This window comes from Phocoena phocoena, chromosome 17 (genome assembly GCF_963924675.1).
Source record: "Phocoena phocoena chromosome 17, mPhoPho1.1, whole genome shotgun sequence".
Taxonomy (NCBI): domain Eukaryota; kingdom Metazoa; phylum Chordata; class Mammalia; order Artiodactyla; family Phocoenidae; genus Phocoena; species Phocoena phocoena.
This window is the reverse complement of record NC_089235.1, coordinates 45,131,029-45,156,691: the sequence shown is the minus strand read 5'-3', so window position 1 is coordinate 45,156,691 and position 25,663 is coordinate 45,131,029. Positions and strand designations below refer to the sequence as shown.

The 25,663-nt window shown below is 39.4% G+C and overlaps 1 protein-coding gene across 1 annotated transcript in view; it reads left to right on the top strand.

The window, feature by feature from the left end:
• The window catches only part of RNF19A (ring finger protein 19A, RBR E3 ubiquitin protein ligase), a 57,838-nt gene extending 48,242 nt beyond the window's left edge, over positions 1-9,596 (top strand). Inside the window, exons 8-10 of the mRNA XM_065895081.1 lie at positions 4,707-4,920; positions 6,615-6,758; positions 7,415-9,596. Of these exons, the coding sequence (XP_065751153.1) occupies positions 4,707-4,920; positions 6,615-6,758; positions 7,415-8,105 (1,049 nt within the window). The 3' untranslated portion in view covers positions 8,106-9,596. The remainder of the gene's footprint in view (positions 1-4,706; positions 4,921-6,614; positions 6,759-7,414) is intronic.
• The last annotated feature ends 16,067 nt before the right edge of the window (positions 9,597-25,663 follow it).

The window sequence follows — 25,663 nt, the reverse complement described above, 5'->3', positions numbered from 1 at the left end:
ATGAAAGTTATGTTTACACTATACTGTATATTAAGTATCTACCTGAATTTAAAAATACTTTATTGCTAAAAAATTTTAATCATGTGAGCCTTCAGCAAGTCATAATCTTTTTGCCAGTGGAGGGTCCTACCTGGATGTTGGTGGCTGCTGACTGATCAGGGTGGTGGTTACTGAAGGCTGGGGTGGCTGTGGGAATTTCTTAAAACACGACAACAGTGAAGTTTGCCGAATTGATTGACTCTTCTTTTCAAGAATGATTTCTCTGTAGCATGCAATGCTGTTTGATAGCATTTTACCCACAACAGGACTTCTTCCAAAACTGGAGTCAAACCTCTCACACCCTGCCGCTGCTTTATCGACTAAGTTTTTTCCTTTGCTCAACCGTAAGAAGCAACTCCGCATACATGAAAGTTTTATCATCAGGTTGCAGCAATTCAGTCACATCTTCAGGCTGAGTCGCTAACTCTAGTTCTGTTGTTATTTCCACCACATCTGCAGTTACTTCCTCCACTGAATCTTGAACCCCTCAAAGTCGTCTATGAAGGTTGGAATCAACTTCTTCCAAACTGCTGTTAATGTTGATATTTTGACCTCTTTCCATGAACCACAAACGTTCTTAATGGTATCTAGAATGGTGAATCCTTTCCAGGTTTTCGATTTACCTTGCCCAGATCCATCAAAAGAATCACCATCTATGGCAGCTATAGCCTTACAAGATGTATTTCTTAGATAATAAAACTTGAAAGTTGAAATTACTCTTTGGTCCATGGGCTGCAGAATGGATGTGTGTTAGCAGGCATGAAAACAACAGTAATCTCATAGTACCTCTCCATCAGAGCTCTTGGGTGACCAGGTGCATTGTCAATGGGCAGTAGTAATACTTTGAAAGGAATCTTTTTTTCTGAGCAGTAGGTCTCAACAGTGGGCTTAAAATATTCAGTAAACACATGTGTTGTCATCCAGGCTTTGTTGTTCCACTTATAGAGCACAGTCAGAGTAGATTTAGCATATTTCTTAAGAAACCTAGGATTTTCAGAATGGTAGATGAGCATTGGCTTCAACTTCAGGTCACCAGCTGCATTGGCCCCTAGTAAGAGGGTCTTCCTGTCCTTTGAAGCTTCAAAGCCAGGCATCGACTTCTCCTCTCTAGCTATGAGAGTCCTGAACAGCATCTTCTTCCAATATAAGGTGTTTCATCTGTATTAAAAATCTATTATTTAGTGTAGCCACCTTCATTAAGCATCTTAACTAGATCTTCTGGATAACTTGCTGCAGCTTCTACATCAGCACTTGCTGCATCACCTTGCTTTTTTATGTTACGGAGACGGCTTCTCTCCTTAAAGCTCATGAACCAACTCTGCTGGCGTCAGACTTTTCTTCTGCAGTGTCCTCACCTCTCTCAGCCTTTGTAGAATTAAAGACAGTTAGGGCCTTGTTCTGGATTAGGCTTTGGCTTGAGGGAATGTTGTGGCTGTTTTGATCTTCTATCCAAACTACTACAGCTTTCTGCATATCAGCAATAGTCTGTTTTGCTTTCTTATCATTCATGTGTTCACTGGAGTAGGACTTTTAATTTCTTTCAAGACTTTTTCCTTTGTGTTCACAGCTTGGCTAAATGGCACAAAAGGCCTAGCCTTTCAGCCTGCCCTAGCTTTCAGTGTACCTTCCTCACTAAGCTTAATCATTTCTACCTTTTGATTTAAAGTGAAAGATGTGCAATTTTTCTTCTCACTTAAACATTTAAGAGGCCATTGTAGGGTTATTAATTGGCCTAATTTCAATATTGTTGTGTCTTAAGGAATAGGGGGGCCCGAGGAGAAGAGAGAGAGATGGGGGAACAGCCCATTGGTGGAGTGATCAGAACCCATACACATTTATCAATTAAATTAGCTGTCATATATGGGTGCGGTTCATGGCACCCCAAAACAATGACCATAGTAACATGAAAGATCACTGATCGCAGATCGCCATAACAGATATAATAATAATGAAAAAGTTTGAAATATTCCAAGAATTACCAAAATGTGACACAGAGACGCAAAGTGAGCAAATGATGTTGGGAAAATGGCGCTGATAGACTTGCTTAAAGCAGGGTTGCCATAAACCTTTCACTTGTTTAAAAAACAAACACAGTATCTTTTTAAAATTGATTAATTGATTAATTTACTTTTGGCTGCGTTGGGTCTTCTTTGCTGCGCGCGGGCTTTGTCTAGTTGCAGCGAGTGGGGGCTCCTCTTCGTTGTGGTGCGTGGGCTTCTCATTGCGGTGGCTTCTCTTGTTGCGGAGCACGGGCTCTAGGCACACAGGCTTCAGTAGTTCTGGCGCGCGGGCTTAGTTGCTCCACGGCATGTGGGATCCTCCCAGACCAGGGCTCGAATCCGTGTCCCCTGCATTGGCAGGTGGATTCTTAACTACTGCGCCACCAGGGAAGCCCCAACACAGTATCTCTGAAGCGCAATAAACTGAGGTTTGCCTGTAATCAGGCATATGTGCAAAGATAATGTTCTCTTCCTTACCTCCCGTTCTCGCTTGAACTCACTCCAATCAGATTTTGGTCCCTACCATTCCAAAATTTCCTCTCTGCCACTCCACCAAAGCAGAGTCACCAGTCACCTCCATGTTACCAAATATAGTGGTCAATTCTTGATTTTCATCTTACTGTAACAGTACACCTGACATGGTAGAGCATGCCCTCCTTCTTAAAACATTTTCTCTACTTGTTTTCTGGATAACCACTTCTCATCTCATCATATCTCCTGGCCACTCTTCAGCTTTCTTTGCTGGTTCATTTTCCTCTCCTAACCTCTAAATTTTGGAGTTTCCCAGGGCTCTCAGTTCTCAGATTTCTCTTCTTAATCTACACGCACTCCCTAGGTAATCTCCTCTGTTAAATAATATATAGACAAACAACTCTTCAGTTTATGTTTAGGCTAGAACTGTCCTCTAAACTTCAATTCATACATCTAACTCTTCTACCTAAGCTGTACTGGAACGTCTAACAAGAATTCCAAGCTTAAGAGTCTGTAACCAGACTCTTCGCTCTAAAACCTGTTGTCCTCTCAGTCATCCTTCCCTTGTTTAGTAGCCTCTTCATTCTTGCTGTTGCTGTGCCGAAACCTCTGCTGCTGATGACTCTCCCTTCTCCCTTTTTACCCTACGTCTGATCCGTCAGCAAGTTTTGCTGCTTCCTTCAGTATTTAGCCATAATTCCACCATTTCTCACCATCTGTACTGCTATTCCACTAGTCCAAGCTACTCTCTTTTATCCTGGGTTATAGTAATAGCCTCTTAAGTGATCCATCAGCTTTCAGCTTCCACTCACCATTCCACATAATGATATTTTTAAAACATAAGTTAGATCTAACTTGTGTTCAAAATTCTCCCAGTGCTTCTAACTGTACCAGGGGCGGGGGGATGGAATCGACAGTTGCTACCATGGCCCATAAGTCCCCCTCTGGTCTTTGCTGAGCTACATCTCTGAACTCTTCCCTTATACCACCTGTCCTTAATGTTGAGGATGCCAAACATACTTCCACTTATAGGCTTTTAAACTTGCAGTTTCCTCTGCCTGGAATACTCTTCCCCCAGATAATTTCATGGCTCATCTCTTCACTTCCTTTGAGTCTCTGATCATACTATATATAAAACAATACACAGGCGCTTGCATGTGCACACACACATGCACTCCTCATCACTCTCACTGCCTTTTACTCCCCTTTACTCTGCTTTATTTTTTCTCACAGCATTTATCACCATATAATTTTATTTATTGCTCTCCCCAACTAGAGTGTAAGCTTTTTGAGGGCAGGTTGTTCGTCTCTTTGATCCACTGTGTCCCCAGTACTTAGAAACAGAGTTGGGTTATATAATAGGAACTCAAATATTGGAGCAAATAAATAAATCCTCCAATATAAAGCCTGTGAAAAGTATTGTAAGATTGGAATATAGTGGTATCAGATCTTGAAATAGCTTGTAGACAGTCGGAACTGTGGAATATATCAAGAAGTCAACTTTTGGCCCATTCTTATTGTCCTAGAGAATACTAAGCTCTTTAAATAACATCTTATTGAAAACTGTCACATAATTTTTCTCAAAGTTAGCTAAATTCTTCAACCATCAGGTTCTTTATAGAATTCCTAAATCTTCTTGATTTTCTTGTAAAGTACAGGCATACTTCATTTTATCGCACTTTGCAGCTAATTGCATTTTTTGCAGATTGAAGGCTTGTGGCAACCCTGAGTTGTCAGATGATGGTTAGCATTTTTTTTAGCAATAAAGTATTTTTTAATCACTGTATATACATTTTTTTTAGACATAATGCTATTGCACACTTTTCTATAGTATAGTGTAAACATAACTTTTATATGCACTGGGAAACCCAAAAATTCATGTGACCCACTTTATTGTGATACTTGCTTTATTGCCATGGTCTGGAACCAAACCCACAATACATATCTCCAAGGTATGCCTGTAGTGACCATTTAAAACTGAGGGCATCCTTAATCCAACTTTACCCTGTGAGATATTTCCGTTTACTCTTATTCCACGGTTATGTTTTGTGTCCCTGACTCCAGACACCTTTTCTATTCCTGTGTATGTTTTATACTTTATATGAAAATATGTCCTATCTGAAATCATGACAGACTTTATGGAGAGGGAAATCAATAATCACACTTATTTAATTTCTTTGAAATATTTGCATTTAGACACAACTTCAGTAGCAGAAGCAAGACACAACCCTAGCATAGGGGAGGGAAGTGTTGGTGGTTTGACTGGCAGTTTGAGTGCAAGTGGAAGCCACATGGATCGAATAGGAGCCATCCGGGACAACCTGAGTGAAACGGCCAGCACCATGGCGCTCGCTGGAGCCAGTATCACAGGGAGTCTGTCAGGAAGTGCCATGGTAAACTGTTTTCACAGGTGAGAAAACTGTGCTTTGTTTTGTTTTGGTTTGGTTTTGCCTTAACTACAAATTATTAATTATTATAGATGAGGAGAGTTTTGAACACAAAGCATGATGATGGCATATAATCTTACTGTGTCAGGGTTGAAAACAGTAAGGTTTCAAACACGGAAATTTAGTGGTAAACAGTGAGTAAGGAGATTTGATGAGGTAAAAACCAAGTCTAAGGGATAACATGCCATTTTTTTCACTGCACTTGTCAGATTTTATATTATGAGTCAGTGCTGGAGCTGCCTCGGTGAATACTGTAAAGGCAGTGATTAAGCTGGGACCTTACCACTGGAGGTGGCCACAGCTGTTAGGAAATGAGACGCTGGCTGAAGCCTGGGGGAGCAGGTGGAGTCAGGATATCCGGAAATGCAAGAACTGAGGCCGATAGAGTCTGCCTGGGTCCTTTTATGTATTAATGGTTATTTAATTCTCACGAAGTCTTTTACCCAAAGCCATGTAGATAAGTAGGATAAGTTAAAGCATTTTTATCTTCTTTTGTTACCTCTTTAATTCACTTTTCTTTACTTTTGTTTACTAGCTTTGGGATGTTTTTTTAAACGTAGGGGAGAGTACATGAATTAAAAGATAAATCAGGGCTTCCCTGGTGGCGCAGTGGTTGAGAGTCCGCCTGCCGATGCAGGGGACACGGGTTCGTGTCCTGGTCCGGGAAGATCCCACATGCCGCGGAGTGGCTGGGCCCGTGAGCCATGGCCACTGAGCCTGCGCGGCCGGAGCCTGTGCTCCGCAACGGGAGAGGCCACAGCAGTGAGAGGCCTGCGTACCACAAAAAAAAAAAAAGATAAATCAGTTATGTTTATCTTATTTTTAGGTAGTGTGCTTTTAAACACAAACTCTTAAGTTATAGTGGTGTATATTATGTCTCTTTTTTTTGATAAATTTATTTGTTTTTGGCTGCATTGGGTCTTCGTTGCTGCACAAGGGTTTTCTCTAGTTGTGGTGAGCGGGAGCTACTCTTTGTTGTAGTGCACGGTCTTCTCACCACGGTGCCTTCTCTTGTTGCAGAGCACGGGCTCTAGGTGCACGGGCTTCAGTAGTTGTGGCTCGCAGGCTCTAGAGCGCAGGCTCAGTGGTTGCGGCGCACGGGCTTAGTTGTTCTGCAGCATGTGGGATCTTTCTGGACCAGGGCTCGAACCCGTACCCCCTACGTTGGCAGGCAGATTCTTAACCACTGCGCCACCAGGGACGTCCCTATTATGTCTTTTTTAAAGAGTCAGGTGTTAAATTTGGAACTATTTTTAATATATAGATGCCCAGGATTTTTTGAGGCACTGATTTGTCATGTAGAATGGTTTTTAATGTATTCCGATTTGGTGTTTTGCACTGAAGTGTGGCAAGCAAAGCACCGCATCATAAGAATATTGGAGCATGTTTAAGTTAAAATCCTTTATGTTCTTTTTGTATTACTCTGTTATTACCTTACTTGGCAGACAGCTAATTTTACCATTTTATCTGGATGGCTGGTACTGTTCAATGTGCTGCAGTAGAATTTGAATAATCAAATAAAAGGAAACTTAAAAAAATAATGTTTATAGTTGTTTCTAAAATAGCTTCTTGTTACTAAATTATTGAAAGATACATTCTCATAGTAGTGTTGATATTATATGTAGTTGATTTTTTTTCTAATACCCCTCTCTTTAAGGTTGGAAGTACAAGCAGACGTACAGAAAGAACGGTACAGCCTAAGTGGAGAATCTGGCACAGTCAGTTTGGGAACAGTTAGTGATAATGCCAGCACCAAGGCAATGGCAGGATCCATTCTGAATTCCTACATCCCATTGGACAAGTAAGGAAAAAATTGTTATAAAGTCAGAAGTATTTTTAAAATTAATTTGTAAAGAATTATCCCTATCATTAGGCAAAATTATTGTGAATAATGGTTATCTACTATTAGGTTCTCTGCAAGAAGAAAGTGGTGAGATGTCCAGAATAGGCAGATCCATAGAGACAGAAATTAGGTTAGTGGTTGCTAGGGGTTGGGGGGAGGGAAGAATGGGAACTGGCTGCTAATGGGTTTCTTTTGGGGATGATGAAAATGTTTTGAAGTTCAGTAGTGGTGATAGTTGCAAACTCTGTGAATATACTATAAACCACTGAATTGTGCACTTGAAACAGGTGAATTTTATGATATGCAAATTATATCTCAATACAACTGTTGTGAAAAAAAAATGGAGAAGGTAGCATAGTACCTGGAATAGCATAAGCAATGAGTGTAGTTGCTTCTGTTTTATTTTAAATTGAAGTATTATTTTAAAGATAGTCCTCTTATTTCAAGCAACTTTTTTCTATTAGTAGAATGTATCCTGCATTAATTTGTTCTAATAGCTTTTATATAGTCTTTGAAGTTTTCACACAGAAGCCTCTCCCCCTTTGCTGTCATTTGCATTTTTCTTTTTAAAAAGAGGAAGTCAGAAATTTATATGTGTTACTCTTATGTTCCAGAGAAGGCAACAGTATGGAGGTTCAGGTAGATATCGAGTCAAAGCCATCCAAATTCAGGCACAACAGTGGAAGCAGCAGTGTGGAGGATGGCAGTGCCACCCGAAGTCATCCTGGGGGTTCATCCAGTGGCTTGCCTGAAGGTAAATCCAGTGCCACCAAGTGGTCCAAAGAAGCAGCAGCAGGAAAGAAATCAAAAAGTGGTAAATTGAGGAAAAAGAGTAACATGAAGATAAATGAGACCAGAGAGGACATGGATGCACAGTTGTTAGAACAACAGAGTACGAACTCAAGTGAATTCGAGGCACCATCCCTCAGTGACAGTATGCCTTCTGTAGCAGATTCCCACTCTAGTCATTTTTCTGAATTTAGTTGTTCTGACCTAGAAAGCATGAAAACGTCTTGTAGTCATGGTTCCACTGATTATCACGCCCGCTTTGCTACTGTTAACATTCTTCCTGAGGTAGAAAACGACCGTCTGGAAAATTCCCCCCATCAGTGTAGCATTTCTGTGCTTACTAAAACTGCTTCATGTTCAGAAGTTCCACAGTTGAATCATATTGCTGAAGAACATGGCAACAGTGGTATAAAAACCAATATTGATTTATATTTTGGCAGTGCACTAAAAGAAGCAAATAACAACCATTCACATCAGACAGTGGAATTAAAAGTTGCAATTCAGACTGATATATAGACCTATAAATGCTGCAAAATAATTACCACTTGAAAAACCTTGTTTGGAGCTGGTTGAACTGCACGTGACTATTTTAAGTTTCAAGTTGCCAGCAAACGCTGGGTTGCATCATCATAATGCAGATACAGTTTCTGTGTTCAGCAAAGCACTGTGTTTCGTGTGGATCTTAATTACCAAACTATGAAATGAAGGCTTTAAAAGTGCATTACTGTAAGGACAGTAATTCTTAAGAGAACTATGTTTTGTGTGTTTGCCACAAAACATTGCTTGAAGCACATACTTGTGTATTTAGATAGAAATTTGGCTTAATTTATAATCAATATAAAATACTAATGCAGTTCTACAGCATTCTTATGAAGAGAACTTGAGGCTTAGGGCTAAGTGGTTAGTGACATTTTATTGAAACCACTAAAAGATACTGTTTAAAGAACCTTGCAGGTTACTCGCAGTATACGATACACTTTGTAACATTTATGTTCATAACTGGGCATAAATTTCATTTTTTTCTTCATATGCAGTGTGGATATATACAGCTTAATGCAGCCCATTTGCTACCATTTGGATACTTAGACACTTTGAGCAAGATTGTGGCAGTTTTTGCACAACTTTGAAATAGAAACACCTGGTACCCTATATATCTTGTATATTGTTGCCATCTTAGAAGAAAAGTGTAAAAGTAGGTAATTAAGTATACTGACAGCACCAAATAAAATATATAAAACTGCAAAATAAAATTCCATTAGTTTATAAGTATTACAAAAAAGTCACCTTTCATTAAGGGGAAGTTTGCACCCCACTGATTCTTGGTGCCTTCAGAATAGAGTAGATTTTAAGGGCCTACTTGTTTGAGGGTTTTGCTGTATTGTTTTCCATAATGTCCTCTCTAGCCACCTTGGATTATGTAGAAAAATACAGGGTAGAGAAACATAAATATGATTAACAATAACAATGCTGAAAAAGTATTAGCCTACCAAAGACACACTCAGGCTTTAGTGAATAACTTTACATAACCTCAGTTTTTAGCACATGTATATCTTCTCCAATCATGAAATCAAAGCACGGTGCAGAGTTTGTACTAAGGAGGGGTCTGTATATGGCTGGCTTTATTTTCCTTTGCTTTTGTTTATGGAAGATGTTCAGCTGACATAAACAGAAGTTGGCCAAAATATTGCCTACTGTTAACTTCCAGTATAATTCACTTAAATAAAACAGGCTAACCTCAGTTAAAATATTCCATCTTATGTGTTTCTTTTAAGTATTACCATTATGGTGCTACAGAGCTTTTTCTTTTGATAAAAAGAAAAATGCCATGGGCTGCAGTCTTCTTTCATCATTTTTCTCACCAGGCCCATTAATATGCTTATAACACTAGTGCCAGTTATTTTATTTTATAATGCTTATTATGGTATTTGTATATTTGTCTGCATTCCAATTTTGTTCAATAGTGAGTGTGTAAACTGCATACATGAAATAAATGTAAATACTAATGTATCGCTGCCTATGGTTTGTGCACTGACATTTTTATAAGAACAGGAATATTCATTTGCCATGTGGCAAATTCGTAAATATTGCAAGCCACTGAGAGGATTCTGCATTCTAGTCTCAGCCTAGAGGGAAGCATCTGCTGAAATTCTCAACAAACAATGTTAGAAACTATCCTTTCTTCATGTCGAATACCTGCCTTTCCTCCAGAAAGAAGCTGCTTTATTCATCAACATAAATTCATTTCTTTAAAGTATGTTGGTTGAAAAGTAAATAGAGCTGTCGTTTAAATTGTGAAGAGATAAGCATTATAAATCCTCATCTTAAAAGAAAATAGGGTTTCCCTGGTGGTGCAGTGGTTAAGAATTTGCCTGCCAATGCAGGGGACACGGGTTTGAGCCTGGTCCAGGAAGATCCCACATGCCGCGGAGCACCTAAGCCCGTGCACCACAACTACTGATCCTGCACCCTAGAGCCCGTGAGCTACAACTACTGAGCCCGTGTGCCACAACTACTGAGCCCGTGCACCTAGAGCCTATGCTCTGCAACAAGAGAAGCTACTGCAATGAGAAGCCCGTGCACCACAATGAAGAGTAGCCCCCGCTCGCCGCAACTAGAGAAAGCCCGTGTGCAGCAACGAAGACCCAATGCAGCCAAAAATAAATAAATAAATAAATTTGTAAAATAAAAACAAAGATTAAAAAAAAAGAAGAAAAGTAAAAAGATCTTAAAAGACTTCTAAGAGATTCTACTCTGGCAACATTAGATTATGAAACTAGAGCCATTTAAATTCAAGCTAATAATTGTAATGAAACGCTTTCTATTCTCATAGCCTCTATAAAATACATAGATGGTTTTTCTGTTTTCCTGTTACATAGTTAATACTTCATGAAAATAATATATATGAATATGTTGACTGCCTTCTTGACATTTCTGTAAAAAAGCTAAAGAGTAAATGGAAAGCTAAATGATCTTAGGAGGAATACGGCAAAGACGGTGCCGAGTTAGGAGGCCTGTGCAGTCGGTGCACCCCATCCCTCTCCTGGTTGTACCCCAACCAGTACTGCCTCAGTCTCACTTTAAAAATGGCCTAATCCTTTCAACTGACTTAAGGAGTTCCTTCAAACTTGGATTAATTAAGGACCAAACCAGATTCCTCTGGAGCTCAACCTTGGGCTATCATAGCATAAGAGAATACTCCACAGTTCAAGACAGGCCTTAACACATCAAAATCTTTTAAAAGCCCTTTACACTTTGCTTTCTTTAAGGGGAAAATCGCATAGTGGTGAGAGAAAGAATACACAGATAGTGATCATATACCCTACTGTTTATTGTGTGGGCTACCAGTTTAACTGAATTCTCTTAAATGTACAAATTTCCAGCTTCAGAGCACTGAGTTAGTAAGCTTTTTATGTTAAATTTATACAATTCATCTTTCTTAACTTATTTTCACCAGAACTTGGGTTAATTTGTAAATATGTAAGATTTTCCATAGTATATTGTCTAGTTAAATACAAATTTTGGAGAACTTCCACATGATGATGGGGAAGGAAGACTCTAAACTCACCTCCTCCCACGGGCACACCAAAATTACAATGATTTACAGAGGAATTATCTATGAAAATGACCTGAAGATTGGCAGATAAGATTTTCCACAGCTAAAGATATATAGAAGGGGCCACAACAGATGCGTAGAAGGGGTGGAGACTCGGTATAGTCAGGACTCACACCCCCAGGTCAGTGACCCACAAATGGGAGGAATATCACAAGCACAGAGGTCCTCCCCAGGGAATGAGGGGTCTGAGCCCCATGTTGGGCTCCTAGCCCAGGAGTTCTACGCCAAAAGATGAGCCCCCAGGACATCTGGTTTTGAAAATAGGGCTTTTGAAAAACATGCTGATTCTAAAAAGCAGAGCTTATGTTTGAGAGCTGGAGGGCTATAGGATAGAGAGAGTCTGCTCTTAGAGGGCACATGAAAAGTCTCACGTGCTCACAGTCCCAATGCAGAGGGAGAAATTCGAAAGGAGCCCAAGTCCTAGGCCCATGCGCTTTTGCACAGCAAAGGAAACCATCTATCAAGTGAAAAGGCAGCCTACTGAGTGGAAGGAGATATTTGCAAATGATATGTGTGATAAGAGGTTAATATCCAAAATATATAAAGAACTCATACAACTGAATATCAAAAAAAATTCCGTTAAAAAAATGGACAGAGGACCTGAATAGACATTTTTCCAGAAAAGACATACAGATGGCCAACAGGCACATGAAAAGATGCTCAACATCACTATCATTAGGGAAATGCAAATCAAAACCACAATGAGATAGCCCCTCACAGCTGTCACAATGACTGTAATCAAAAAGACAACGAAAACAAATAAGTATTGGCGAGGATGCGGAGAAAAGGGGACCATCCTGCGCTGTTGGTAGGAATGTAAATTGGTGCGGCCACCATGGAGAACAGTATGGAGGCCCCTCAAGAAACTGAAAGTGGAATTACCAAATGATCCAGCAATTACAGATCTGGGTATTTTTGTGAAGAAACAAAAACACTAATTTGAAAAGATATATGCACCACTATGTTCATAGCAGCATTATTTACAATAGGCAAGATATGGAAGCAATCTAAGTGCCCATCAGTAGGTGAATGGATAGAGAAGGTGTGTGTGTGTGTGTATACACACACACACACACACACATACAGTGTTGGCCAAAAGTTCGGGTTTTTCCATGTGAATATAAGCCATAAAGAAGAATGAAATTGTGCCATTTGCAGCAACATGGATGGATGTATAGGGCATTATGCTAAGTGAGGTAAGTCAAAGACACATATCATATGATCTCACTTATATGTGGGATCTAAAAAAGCAAAATGAAAACAGACTCAGATAAAGAGAACAAATGGGTGGTTGCCAGATTCGGGGGAAGGAGGGTGCTTTGGGCAAAGTAAGTGATGAGGATTAAAAGATACAAACTTCCAGTTATAAAATAAATGAGCCCCAGGGATGTAATATACATCATAAAGAATATGGTCAATAATACTGTAATAACTTTGGAGACAGATGGTTACTAGATTTATCATAACGATCATTTTGTAATGTATGTAAATGTCAAATCACTATGTAGTACACCTGAAACTAACATAATATTGTATGTCAACTATATTTCAATTAAAAAAAAATAAACTTTGATCACCAAAGGATAAAATATATGTTGAAAACCATCAGAGCTACTAATTCATACATAACATGAGCAAAATACCTAAACTCCTACTCCTTATATCATTTTGCCAATTTTAGAGTCAATTAAGATTTCCAGCTACACTTTATATGGCTCTTTTAATGAGTTTGTTTCATTTATTTCCCTTAATTAAGTATGAGATATCATTGCTTAAAGCCAGTATTTACATACTGGTTGTTTCTGGATGCCCAAAATAGTATTCTAAACCTGGGGAGAGTTATAGCATTTTGGTAGCCATCATTTAATATATGAATAGTGAAGGAGAGTTTGCAGTTTATAAGTTTAGTTCAAATTTAATCGCTACGTTTCCTATGCCAGTGAGAATCTTTGTGATTTCTGCCAATTTATTTATTCGTTCAACAAAGTAAATCTGGAGATACAGCATTGTACTAAATAAACATTCTCTGGTTTCAGCAAGCTTATAGTCAAGCGAGTGACATAAATAAAACATATACACATACCTTAAAATAATGTCAGATAGTGGATGCTATGAAAATATGGGATGGGGGGAAAAGTGACCAGAAGTATTGGGTAGTGCTGTTTTATACAGGGAAAACTGGAAAGATGTCTTCTTAGGTGACATTGGTACAAAGATCTAAAGGAAGTGAGGGAGGAACTATGAAGACATACCTATTGGATGAGCATTCCAGAAAGAGATCTTCCCCCAGGTGAGTTAATGGACGAGTTAGACGTCAGTCTTGGAATTTGTTTGATATCTAGAAATACGTTGGCCACCTTGTTTTTCTTGGAGAGTGTCTTGACTGCTCTTAGCACTTTACATTTCCATAAACATTTTAGAATAACCTTGTTGCATTCTATCAATTTTGGTTGGGATTGCATTGAACCTATAATTATTCCTCTAGAGATCTTTCACATCTTTTTTTTTTTTTGCGGTACGCGGGCCTCTCATTGCTGTGGCCTCTCCCATTGCGGAGCACAGGCTCCGGACGTGCAGGCTCAGCGGCCATGGCTCACGGGCCCAGCCACTCCGCGGCAACACATCTTTTTTAAAGTTTTATTCCCGGGTACTTGATTTTTTAGGTATCATTTTCTGTTTGTTAGTATATAGAAATGTGGCTAATTTTTATGTAATGATTTTGCATCTAGGGAACAGTACTCTTAATTCCAAGAGTTTGTCTCTAGATTCTTTGAGATTTTTCTATACACAGTCATCTGTGAATAATTTTTTTTTTATTTAACAAACACTTTTACAGTGCTTTGTAGTGTCAAAACACTTTCTATGTATTTTTAAAATATTCTCGTTTACTCTTTAGAACAACCCTGTGAAGGAGGTACTCATTATCCCCATTTTACAGATGAGGAAACTGAGACACAGGGTTAGCATTTTGCCCAGAATTACATTGCTGGTTAGTGGCAGAACAGGGATTCAAATCTTTCTCTTTGATCGCTGCATCATATATTTCTTTTTCTGGCGCATTTGGACTGGCTAGGACTTCAAGTGCATAATGCTGAATAGCAGTGGTTTGGGGGGCATTGTTAACTCATTAATAATCTCAAAGAGAACCCTTTCAACATTTCAACCATTAATTACGATATTTATATTTCAGTTATATTTGTAGATATATTTGTAGATACCCTTTATCAAAATTATTAAATTCTTTTCTAACTCTTAGTTTGCCAAGAATGTTTACCTTGGGAAATATGCTGAATTTTATTGGCTGCTATTTTGGGGGGAGGGTCATCTATCATGTAATTGTGATTTATTCCTTTAATGTGTTAACATAGTGAATTTGATTCTTTAAATGTTAAACTAACCTCCTGGGATAAACTTCAATATCAGAGTATATGTAAGACTGGAATTATGTCTTCCTTGAATGTTTGGTAGAAATTGTTATTAAGGCTGTCTGGACCTTCTGAATTTTTTTTTTTTATACCACGGAGGTCCACATTTTCAGGGTTAGTAAGCAGTTCCTTTTCATTTACATAATAGGAGCAGCAAGGTGAGGCAAGCTCTTTCCTCTGTGATCACAGAGTTTGCTAATCCCAGAGTGTGGCAATTTGCTGGTTGTCTGGTGCTGACATATTCCTGCTTTTATTGTTTTTCTTTGCAGCTTTTTGCCTAATAATGTTGGAGCACCTATTTCTGCTACCTTTTGGCCTGCATGAAGGAGGTAAAAACTTAGATATTTCACAACCCCATGTGTACCAGGTGCCTCCAAATTCTGAATTCAGGATACTAGGAAACCGGAAACCTTAAAAAGAAAGAAACTGTAGGCTCTCGGGGGCAAGAACCATATCTTTACTTTTTCCTATGTGTGTGCTTAATAAGTACTTCATCTACGGAGAGGGAATTGAGGATAAGCTTGCTATGATGGGACAGAACAACTGAGCAAAGACATGAGAATATTTGTGGACCAAGGCCTCAGAGTTGGTGACCAATCACTTCATTACATTGTCCACTAGAATAAGTTTTGAAGCAAGACAGTGGCTGAAACTTTTAACAAGGTTTTATGCCAAATAGGTTAATTCGTCAATATTCTAGGATGTATGACAGCCACTGGAACATCTTTTTTCAGGGTTGGAATAGCCAAGGCATTTTACTTTTGTTTCTGGGGGCTTTTTTTTTCTGTTTAAGGAGAATGTAATACGTTCAGCTAAATAAAGAATCATCGTTGCTTTAGAGGTAATGTGCAAACTGATGTTTTAGAGACAAATACTACTGAGAGTTTAAATAAACTGTGCACAAGACTTTCTTTCCCCGTCCCCCTTTTTCCTTTCTCTTTTTTCTTTGCTCCCCCCTTTCCCTTCTCTACCCTTCTTCCCACATTACCTTCCCCCATAACCACTGAAAATGACCAAGTATGTGTGATAGCATAGCTTTCTCTACATTCATATAATCTTACACAGTGCGTATATGTATTGATTATTGTCGCGATTTTCTCAATATCTCAGAAATCAGTCCGAGTCACGTGATAGAGCTCCAGTTCATTCGTTTCGATGGCTGCATGTTCATGGGTATTCACTTTGTGTCTCTTTTGTTTTGTTTTCCTCTCTACAAACACTGCAAGAAACATCCTCATACATAAGTCCTTGTTTTCTGGTGGTTTGGAGTATGGGAGATGGATTCATGGAAATCAAATAGCTACACTGAAAAGTATATGTATTTTTAACTTTAATAAGATTATCAGATTGCCTTCCCAAAAAGGTTGTCACAATTTCCAATTCCACTAACAATACACGAGTCCTCTTTCCCCTGTATTCCACCAACAATAGATATTAGGAGCTTTATAGTTTTTGCAAGGCTGTTTGGTATAAAGTAATACCTACTACTTGATTTTTCATATCCCTGTGAGTGAATTTGTACATTTTTGTGTGGTTTTCTTTCTTATGAGGGGAGGGAAATGATGGTATTTGATTCGCTGTTCTCTAAATTGACTTTAATATTTTTTGCCTATATTTTTTGAGTTGTTTTCTCCTTGTCAGTTTAAAAGATATCTTTATTATATATTATAGCTATCATAATAGCTCTATATTATATATATTACTACTAAGTTATATTTTTATTACATTTTTCTCTAAATCTAGTATTTGATTATTGACTTTAACTTTTCTTGCTGTGCAATTTTTTCTTCAACTTTGTTTAGAATTTGTGTTTTTTTTTTTTTTTTTTGGCTGCATTGGGTCTTCGTTGCTGTGCGCGGGCTTTCTCTAGTTGCGGTGAGTGGGGGCTACTCTTTTTTTTTTTAACATCTTTATTGGAGTATAATTGCTTTACAATGGTGTGTTAGTTTCTGCTTTAGGGGGCTACTCTTTCGTTGCGGTGCGCAGGCTTCCTTGTTGTGGAGCACAGGCTATAGGTGTGCGGGCTTCAGTAGTTGTGGCACGTGGGCTCAGTAGTTGTGGCTCACGGGCTCCAGAGCGCAGGCTCAGTAGTTGTGGCACATGGGTTTAGTTGTTCCGCGGCATGTGGGATCTTCCCTGACCAGGGCTCGAACCCATGCCCCCTGCATTGGCAGGTGGATTCTTAACCACTGCGCCACCAGGGAAGCCTTATAATATTTTTAAACTTAAAGAAGAGTTGCAAAGATAATTCAGAGGCTCCCCATACACTCTTTACTCATATATATTATTTTGCCATATGAAAGCTCTAATTTTCAAATGTGTCTAATGGTATATTTCAGGCCTCTAATCGTGGTTAAGGTCTCCCCTGCTCCTAAATGATACTTAGTCTCCTAGGTTTCTTGAGAGATTGTTATTTAATTTTTTACCTTTGCTTTAATCTGTATTGAATTTATGTTTAGTATGTAATATGGAGGTCCAATCTTATTTTCTTCCATTTAGAAAGCTGTTTGTGATGACACTGTTATATAATCTATCCTTTCCCTGTGATCTGAATACTGTTTTTATACTGGAATTTCTAGATTTCTACAAAAGAGCCTGCTGGGATTTTTATTGTGATTCAATTGAATCTATAGATCAATTGGGGGACAATTAGCATCTTAATGATATTGACTCTTCTGGTCCATGAATACATTGTATCTATCCATTTAGTTTTTTAAATTTCTTTAAACAGTGTTTTGTAGTTTTCAAAAACCGTTTTTGTAGATTTAAAAAAAAAATCTCAATTTCTGATTTTTCATTAATAGTATACAGACATACCTTGTTTTATTGCACTTTGCTTTATTGTGCTTTGAAGATACGGTGTTTTAATAAACTGAAGTTTTGTGGCAGATGATGGTTAGCATTTTTTAGCAATGGAGTATTTTTTTTTTAAGTTAATTTATTTTTATTTTTGGCTGCGTTGGGTCTTCGTTGCGGTGCGCGGGCTTCTCATTGCAGTGGCTTATTGCGGAGCACGGCGTGCGGGCTTCAGTAGTTGTGGCGCATGGGCTTAGTCGCTCCGTGGCATGTGGGATCTGCCCGGGCCAGGGCTCGAACCCGTGTCCCCTGCATTGGCAGGAGGACTCTTAACCACTGTGCCACCAGGGAAGCCCATCAATGGAGTTTTTTTTAATTACGGTGCATACAATTTTTTAGACATAATGCTACTGCATACCTAATAGACTACAGTATAGTGTAAATGTAACTTTCATATGCACTGGGGAAACCCAAAAATTCATATGACTCACTTTATTGTGATATTCACAATAAACCTGCAATATCTCCAAGGTTGCCTGTATAGCAATACAATTTTTGTAGATTGATCTGGAAATCCTACAAAATTCTAAGTCATTTATTAATTCTAATACTTTTTTGGCAGATTCTCTAGGATTATTCTACACAGACGATCATGTCTACAAATAAAGACAGCTTTATTTCTTCCTTTCCAGTCTGGAAGCCTTTAGTAACTTTTCTTTTTTTCCTTCTTTTACCGGCTTCAACCTCCAATACAGCATTAAATGGGAATGGTTAAGACTAGACATGCTCGTTTCCCATTGTAGCATGGAAGTATTTAGGCTTTCACACATCCATAGCTTTTATTCCTTCTGATAAATTAAAGGGGTGACACACTTAAAGGGGGTGACCTGTTTGAAATGATTGGAATTTGACCCTAAGTTGTTGTCTGAATTGGATGGTTTGCTTTTTTCCCCCCTCAATTTTAAAAATTGAGATATAGTTCACATATAAAATAAGAAAAATAGAAAACCGAGTTTGGTTTGTAAGTATCCTGACTGGTTTCTGACCACTTCGCAGTGAAGCATGCCGACAGTGGCAGAGTTTCAAACTAAGTTTCCAGTGCACTGTGACACTGGAAATTCTACAGTAAAGTAATTCAATCAGACTGAGCTCTTTCTTCTCATCAACACAAGTCAATTTAAAAATATGGCTTAGATTTTACCTCTTCCTGAAAATGTTCTTGATTAACTTTGGCCCTTTTAATAACTTTGACACTTGAACGTTATATTGATGCTTTTTTTTTCCTACTAGAGTCTCTTGAACTTGGTTTTATTTTCCGTTCCTTCCAAATGAGTCATAAGCTCATTAAAAGCAGGAGCTATCTTTTTACTTATCCCCTACAATACTTTATTCAGAGGGTCATAAATGGTTTAGTTCACTTAGATGCTTATGCAACTCAGATATTAATTAGTTATTATGCACTCAGCTTCTAGGACAGTGGGTGTATATTCCAACTTGCCTAAGAATCACAAGAAATATTTTAAAATTTAGATTCCCAACCCCTGGACTCTAAGATTTCCAAGTGATTCTGATGCAAATATTCCAAGAACTACTGTTTGAGAAATATTTATAGAGTGTCACTGTAAAGTTCTCAGTAATAGGAACTTCTCTAATCTGAATTTTGGAAACCAGGGTACCTTTTAGCGCAGTGTTCTTTTAGATTCATTCATTCAGCATTTGCTAAGCACCTACCAAGCTATGCCAGACTCTGAATATACCTCTGTGTTGGCTCACTCTCAGAACAGTGACACGTTGGAAGCGGCACACACTATTACAAATAGGTTGTTAAACTCAACATGTGGAGTCATCTCTTGGCTGTTGTGACATGACTGATTTCCAGGAGAAGGCACCAGACCACTTCTCTGGCTATCCCATTTCTATTGGCGTGGTTTTGATGTGTGTGACTTACCCAGTAAGTAAATATAAAGGTGTCCCTAATATTTGAAAATAGCTTTATTATCCTTTTCTAACAATATAGATGAGATCATTATACTTATGGGAAGAAAGGAGTTCTATACATAGAAGGTAAGATAAGGAACTTATGAAGTAACACCAGGCATTTTACAAGAACTACATAATCCTACAACCCTGAGTGGTAGGAAGGTATCCCTCCTCATTTTGCAGATGAGGAATCTAAAGTCTTCAAGGTTATACAGCTCCTGAGTATCAATTAAATCCTGAGTTGGGATTTAATTCCAGGTTTATCTAATGCCAAAGTCTATGCACTAAAGCAGTTTCCCAGAAGAAAAGAAGGGGCAGCTCTGTCTCCTGCTGCTTTTTCACTGATCTTTATTAATTAACCTTCAACCATCTCTTTTATTTGATTTTTGGCAAAAGGTATCAAAACTGATAAACTTGACGAAATGCATTGTATTCTGGAGACAGATTTCGCACTAACAGACGTCTCTCGTGTGGGGAATTGAGAGAGGCAGCAGCCCATGACTTCCACATCAGTCCTTAGGGGTCCTTTTGGTCTGGGTGGTGCCAACTGGCTAACAGAGTAAAACAAATTCCTAATGAACCCGCTTTGCTTCATCCTGTTTCTAGATAGCAAACCCATGAAATAATAGAAAGGCAAGTATAATAAACTATCTTTGAACTCACTCTAATGTAAGTTTTGCTATAACTCATGATTAATCTTGATATCTTGCTCATGAAGGAGGAACTCTCTGCATATATATGCCTAAATAGATTGGCGCTCATTCTGAGCGATTCAGAAGTACAGTAGCCAGTTCAGATTCGGTATTATAGCTGCCCTTACAGCTTTGCTTCTTCACCTTTCAGTTTCACCTCCTTCGCCCACAAATCTCAGCAAAAGGGCAAAACCAACGCAGTCACCACTTCACAGCGTTTCATACTACACAATATTCTGTTGTGTTCTTATTTGGGCTTCAGTATAAATAAAGGGATTAGCTTTAGGTGAGACTATCTCTAAAAAATTTCTTTAGGCTGCAAGAGTGTAACACAATTCTATGACTAAGAAAAGCCTTCTGGATTTGATCCAGGCGGTTGAGAGCAGTTTCAATAGTGATGGGAGGTAGAAGCCAAATTTCTTTCAAAACAGGAAATTTGGGAGGTGGGGAAAATGGAGAAAATTATCTATTTTTGAAAACAGGATGGTGTAGAAAAGGATGGAAGCTTGGATGTTGAAAGAGGGACTCTTCTTTAGGTAGTGGGAAGAGTTGAGTCAGTTTGTAGGCTGAGAGGGGGGGCAGTAATAGAAAGGGACATATTGCAGATGCAAAAGAGGTGTTATTCTTGGGGGTGGGATCAAGGATCAGCATCAGGAAGGAGAGGAATACTGTTTTCTGGGAGAGAGAAGGAGCAGGGAACATTTGGTCATAAGCCATGAGGAAGGGAAGCTGATTGGAGCAGTCATATGGGATGGCCTTAGTTATTTCTGCTAAGGTCAGGAGGCTGAGGGTAGCCAGGGCAGTGGACCGTGGGATCATGTGGTAACAACTGCAGAGGCTGGACATTAACTGATGGGCCACAGTTAGGAGACGTAGAATCCTAGACTCAGGTTCTATACAGAGGGAGCTTTCATACTGTCCATGAACCAGAAATAATGATAGTCTCTTCTGTGGTGTATAGCTTAAAAGGTATTTTCATAGGTTATTCCACAACAAACATGATTGTCGGCGAGATGGTATCTATTAATCATTTAAAATATGCAAACTTAATGATTATGATTTGCTCAGGTATATTGTCATGTATAGTTTTCAGAGCCTGTGTTTTTTTTTTCTCTCCTTTTCTGTTTTACTATTTTGTCCTTCACTCCTAGTCTAGAAACTGCTTAAAAAGGTCCCTAAGGCATGAGTTTAAACTTTGATGATAAATCACCCTCACTCTAATAGAGAATTACTTTGAGACTTTTCTACTTCTGGATGCATGATTTACAGCAACCCATCAGATATGACAAGTGCAAACATTCTGCTGAGATACTTTAATATATGTACCCTAACATATAATGATAAAGTTAGCAATGCTTCTCTTTCATTCCATGCAGATTTATTGAGTCTCTACTGTGTCAGCCATTTTGCTCATCAAGATAGGGAACAGAACTAAACGAGACATTCTCTGTCATAGACAAGTCAACTCAGAACACCGCAGCAGTGCTTAGAACTATGATAGAGCTGTGCGCATGGCACCATGAGGAAACAAAGACAGATCATCTAACTCAGCCAAGGGAGGTGAGGAAAACCCTCTGGATTTTAAAATCCATTTGAACTGGATTTTAAAAGATGACTAAGAATTCACTCTTGTGGGTGTTTCTGGAGGGGAGAGGGAAGAAAGAAGAGCATCGGGAGCAGGGAAACATTCCGTGCGAAAGCAGTCAGTGTATTTTTTTTGTTTTTTTAAGTTATTTATTTTATTTATTTATTTTTGGCTGCGTTGGGTCTTTGTTGCTGCGCGTGGGCTTTCTCTAGTTGCAGCGAGCAGGGGCTACTCTTCGTTGCGGTGCGTGGGCTTCTCATTGTGGTGGCTTCTCTTGCTGTGGAGCATGGGATCTAGGCGCGTGGGCTTCAGTAGTTGTGGCACGTGGGCTCAGTAGTTGTGGCTCGCGGGTTCAATAGTTGCGGTGCACGGGCTTAGTTGCTCCGCGGCATGTGGGATCTTCCCGGACCGAGGCTTGAACCAGTGTCCCCTGCATTGGCAGGTGGATTCTTAACCACTGTGCCACCAGGGAAGCCCTGAGAGCAGACAGTGTTGAGTGAGTGCACCATACTGGGTAATGAAACAAGTTGCCTGGATGAAGTATTGGATGCGGAGTTTGAGAGAGCAAGGAAAGTCTAGGATGAAGCCAGAGTTCCTGGCCGAGGCCAGTGTATGAATGCTGGTAACTTTCACTAAACAAGTGAAGCCTAAGTTTGAGGGAACAGAGCTTAGTTTGGGGGACATTACATTTGTAGTAATGAGACATCCAGGTGGAGATGAACCATGTGAAGTTGGCTTTACAGGCCAGGAACTCATGAAAGATTTAAGGACTTAAGGTGGAAGAGATACAGAAACAGACTGTGAGAGATTAAGTCTTTGGATATAATTACAAACAATCCAAAATCTCAGTGGCCCAACACAAAAAAGCTTCTTTCCTGTTTAGGCTCTCTGCCCAGGGCAGGTTAGCAGGCCTCTGCTTCAGGCCCACACTCAAAGCACCAGGCTGCTGGAGGGGTCATCATCTTGTGACCCACTAACTGGAACGTGAGGCCTTCTCAGTCACTGCAGCGAGGGAAAAGGCTGAGCGTGAGGGCTCTGTGCCAGCTCGTGCATACGCTGGCCCAGAAGTGACGGACAGCTTTTACCTCTACCCCAGCGGTCCCCAACCTTTTTGGCACCAGGGACCCGTTTCGTGGAAGACAGTTTTTCCACCGACGGGGGTGGTTCGGCGGTAACGTGAGCGAACGGAGAGGATGGTCCAGGCGTGCTGAGTGCAAGTGATGGGGATCGATGGGGAGTGGCAGTGAAGCCTCACTCGCTCGCCCGCTGCTCACCTCCTGCTGTACAGCCCGGTTCCTACCAGGTGCAGACCAGCACGGGTCCGCGGTCCGGGGGTTGGGGACCCCTGCTCTACCCTATTGGCAGAAGAGGTCACCTGGCTCCAACCAATCACAAAGAGGCCGAAAAGTACCGTTTTGGGTATGCCCAGAAGGGGAAGAAAACCAGGTACTGGTTAAGAGTGGTAATGCCTGACTAGGAAAAGAACTATTTGTATAATTAAAACTCTGATATTGCTACCATTTCACGTGCAGCATGCAGCTCTCTACTTTATCCCATTATAATTCCTTCAGGCTTTATCACACAAAGCTTAGGCTCCACTAGTACTAAGATGAAATGCAGTTCCCCAAACAGGTCCAGATATTTCACCCTTTCATGCAACACGCGCCATCACTATGCATCTTGATGCCTTTGTGTCTCCACTGCCTGGCACGTCCTTTTCTCGCATCCAAATGGCAAACTCAAGCTGCAACATTAACTCCTTGAAACCTTTCCTAACCTTCTCACGGCAGGGCTGGGCACTCCTCTTGCTCTGTGTAATCACTCTAAATGCCTCTACTGGGGTACCAGAGTTGGCAAATTTACATATCCATTGCCTCTACTAAGCTGTAACTCTTAAAGGCCAGGCACCTTACTCATTATTCCATTCATATATTTAAAATTTTCCATTACACAGCGCAGTGCATATGAGTTCAAAAGAAAGACTGCCCAGGTTTGAATCTTGGACTGGCCATTTGCTGCATTTGTAATCCTTGTTAATGCATAAGGATTTAATTTAACTTAAATTTTCTGTTTTTAATTTTCTCTGTGCCATGGTTTCCTCATCTGTAACAGAGTTATTAGGATTAAACTAGACAATGTATGATAAACTAGGCACAGTGTCTGGCACAAAGTGAAGCTAAAAAAAAATATCACCTGCAATTTTTTTTACATTGAAATATATTTGACATATAACATTGTATAAGTTTACAGTGTACTACATGTTACTTGATACATTTCTATACTACAGTATGATTGCTGTGGTACTGCTAGCTAGCACCTTTATCACATCACATAATTATCATTTCTTCTTTGTGGTGGGACTAATTAAGGTCTAGTCTCTTAGCAAGTTTGATGTTTATAATACAATATTGTTATCTATAATCACTACGCTGTGTTAGATCTCTAGGACTTATTTATCTACTAGTTGTTAGTTTGGACCCTTAAACAACATCTCTTCTATTCCCCCACCCCTAACCCCCTGATATGCACCATTTTACACTGTTTTTATGAATTCAGCTTTAAGATTCCACATATAGGTGGTATCACACAGTATTTGTCTCTGACTTATGTCACTTAGTATAATACCCTCAAGGTCCATCCACGTTGTCACAAATGACAGGATTTCCTTCATTCTCATAGCTGAATAATATTCCTTTGAGTATATATATTCCATATCTTCTTTATCTATTCATCAGTTGATGGGCACTTTAAAGTATCAGGTCTTATAAGTCCTTGATCTATTTTTAGTTAATTTTTCTGAGTGGTATAAGAGGAGTCCAATTTCTTTTTTCTGCATTTGTTTACCCAGTTTTCCCAATACCATTTGTTGAAGAGACCACCCTTTCCCCATTGGGTGTTTATGGTTCCCTTGTCTAATATTAGTTGGCATATATGTGGAGGTTTAATTCTGGGGTCTCTATTCTGTTCCATTGGTCTGTGTCTATTTTTATGCCAGTACCATACTGTTTTAATTATTGTGGTTTATTGTATAGTTTGAAGTCAAAGTGTGATGCCTCCAGCTTTGCTCTTCTCTCTCATAATTGCTTTGGTTATAGGGGTCTTTTGTGGCTCCATACAAATTTTTAGGATTTCTTTTTCTATTTCTGTCAAAAATGCCATTTGAATTTTGATAGGGATTGCAGTGAATCTATAGATGGCTTTGGATAATATGGACATTTTAACAATATTAATTCTTCCAATTCATGAGTGTGGGGTATCTTTCCATTTGTTTGAGTCATCTTTGATTTCCTTTTTTTAAAATTAATTTATTTTGGGCTGTGTTGGGTCTTTGTTGCTGTGCACAGGTTTTATTTAGTTGCGGTGAGCAGGGGCTACTCTTCGTTGTGGTGCGCAGGCTTCTCATTGCGGTGGCCTCTCTTGTTGCAGAACATGGGCTCTAGGCTCAGTAGTTGTGGCTCGCGGGCTCTAGAGCACAGGCTCAGTAGTTGTGGCACATGGGCTTAGTTGCTCCACAGCATGTGGGATCTTCCTGGACCAGGGCTCGAACCCGTGTTCCCTGCAGGTGGATTCTCAACCACTGCGCCACCAGGGAAGCCCATCATCTTTGATTTCTTTAAACAAAGTCTTGTAGTTTTCATTGTACAGATCCTTCACTTCCTTGAGTAAATTTATTCCTGGTATTTTGCTTTTGATGCTATTGTGAGTGGGATAGTTTTATTTTTCAGGTGTTTCATTGTTAGTGTACAGAAATGCAACTGATCTCTGTATGATTTTGTATCCTGCAAATTTACTAAATTTGATTAGTTCTAAGAGTTTTTTTGGTTGAGACCAAAATTTTCTATATGGTCGTCCCTTGGTATCTGTGGGGGACTGGTTTCTGGAATCCCCACCAATACCAAAATTCACAGATGCACAAGTCCCTTATATAAACCTCTCATGGATTCTAAATCTGTAGATTCAATCAACCCCAGAATTCAAGCCAT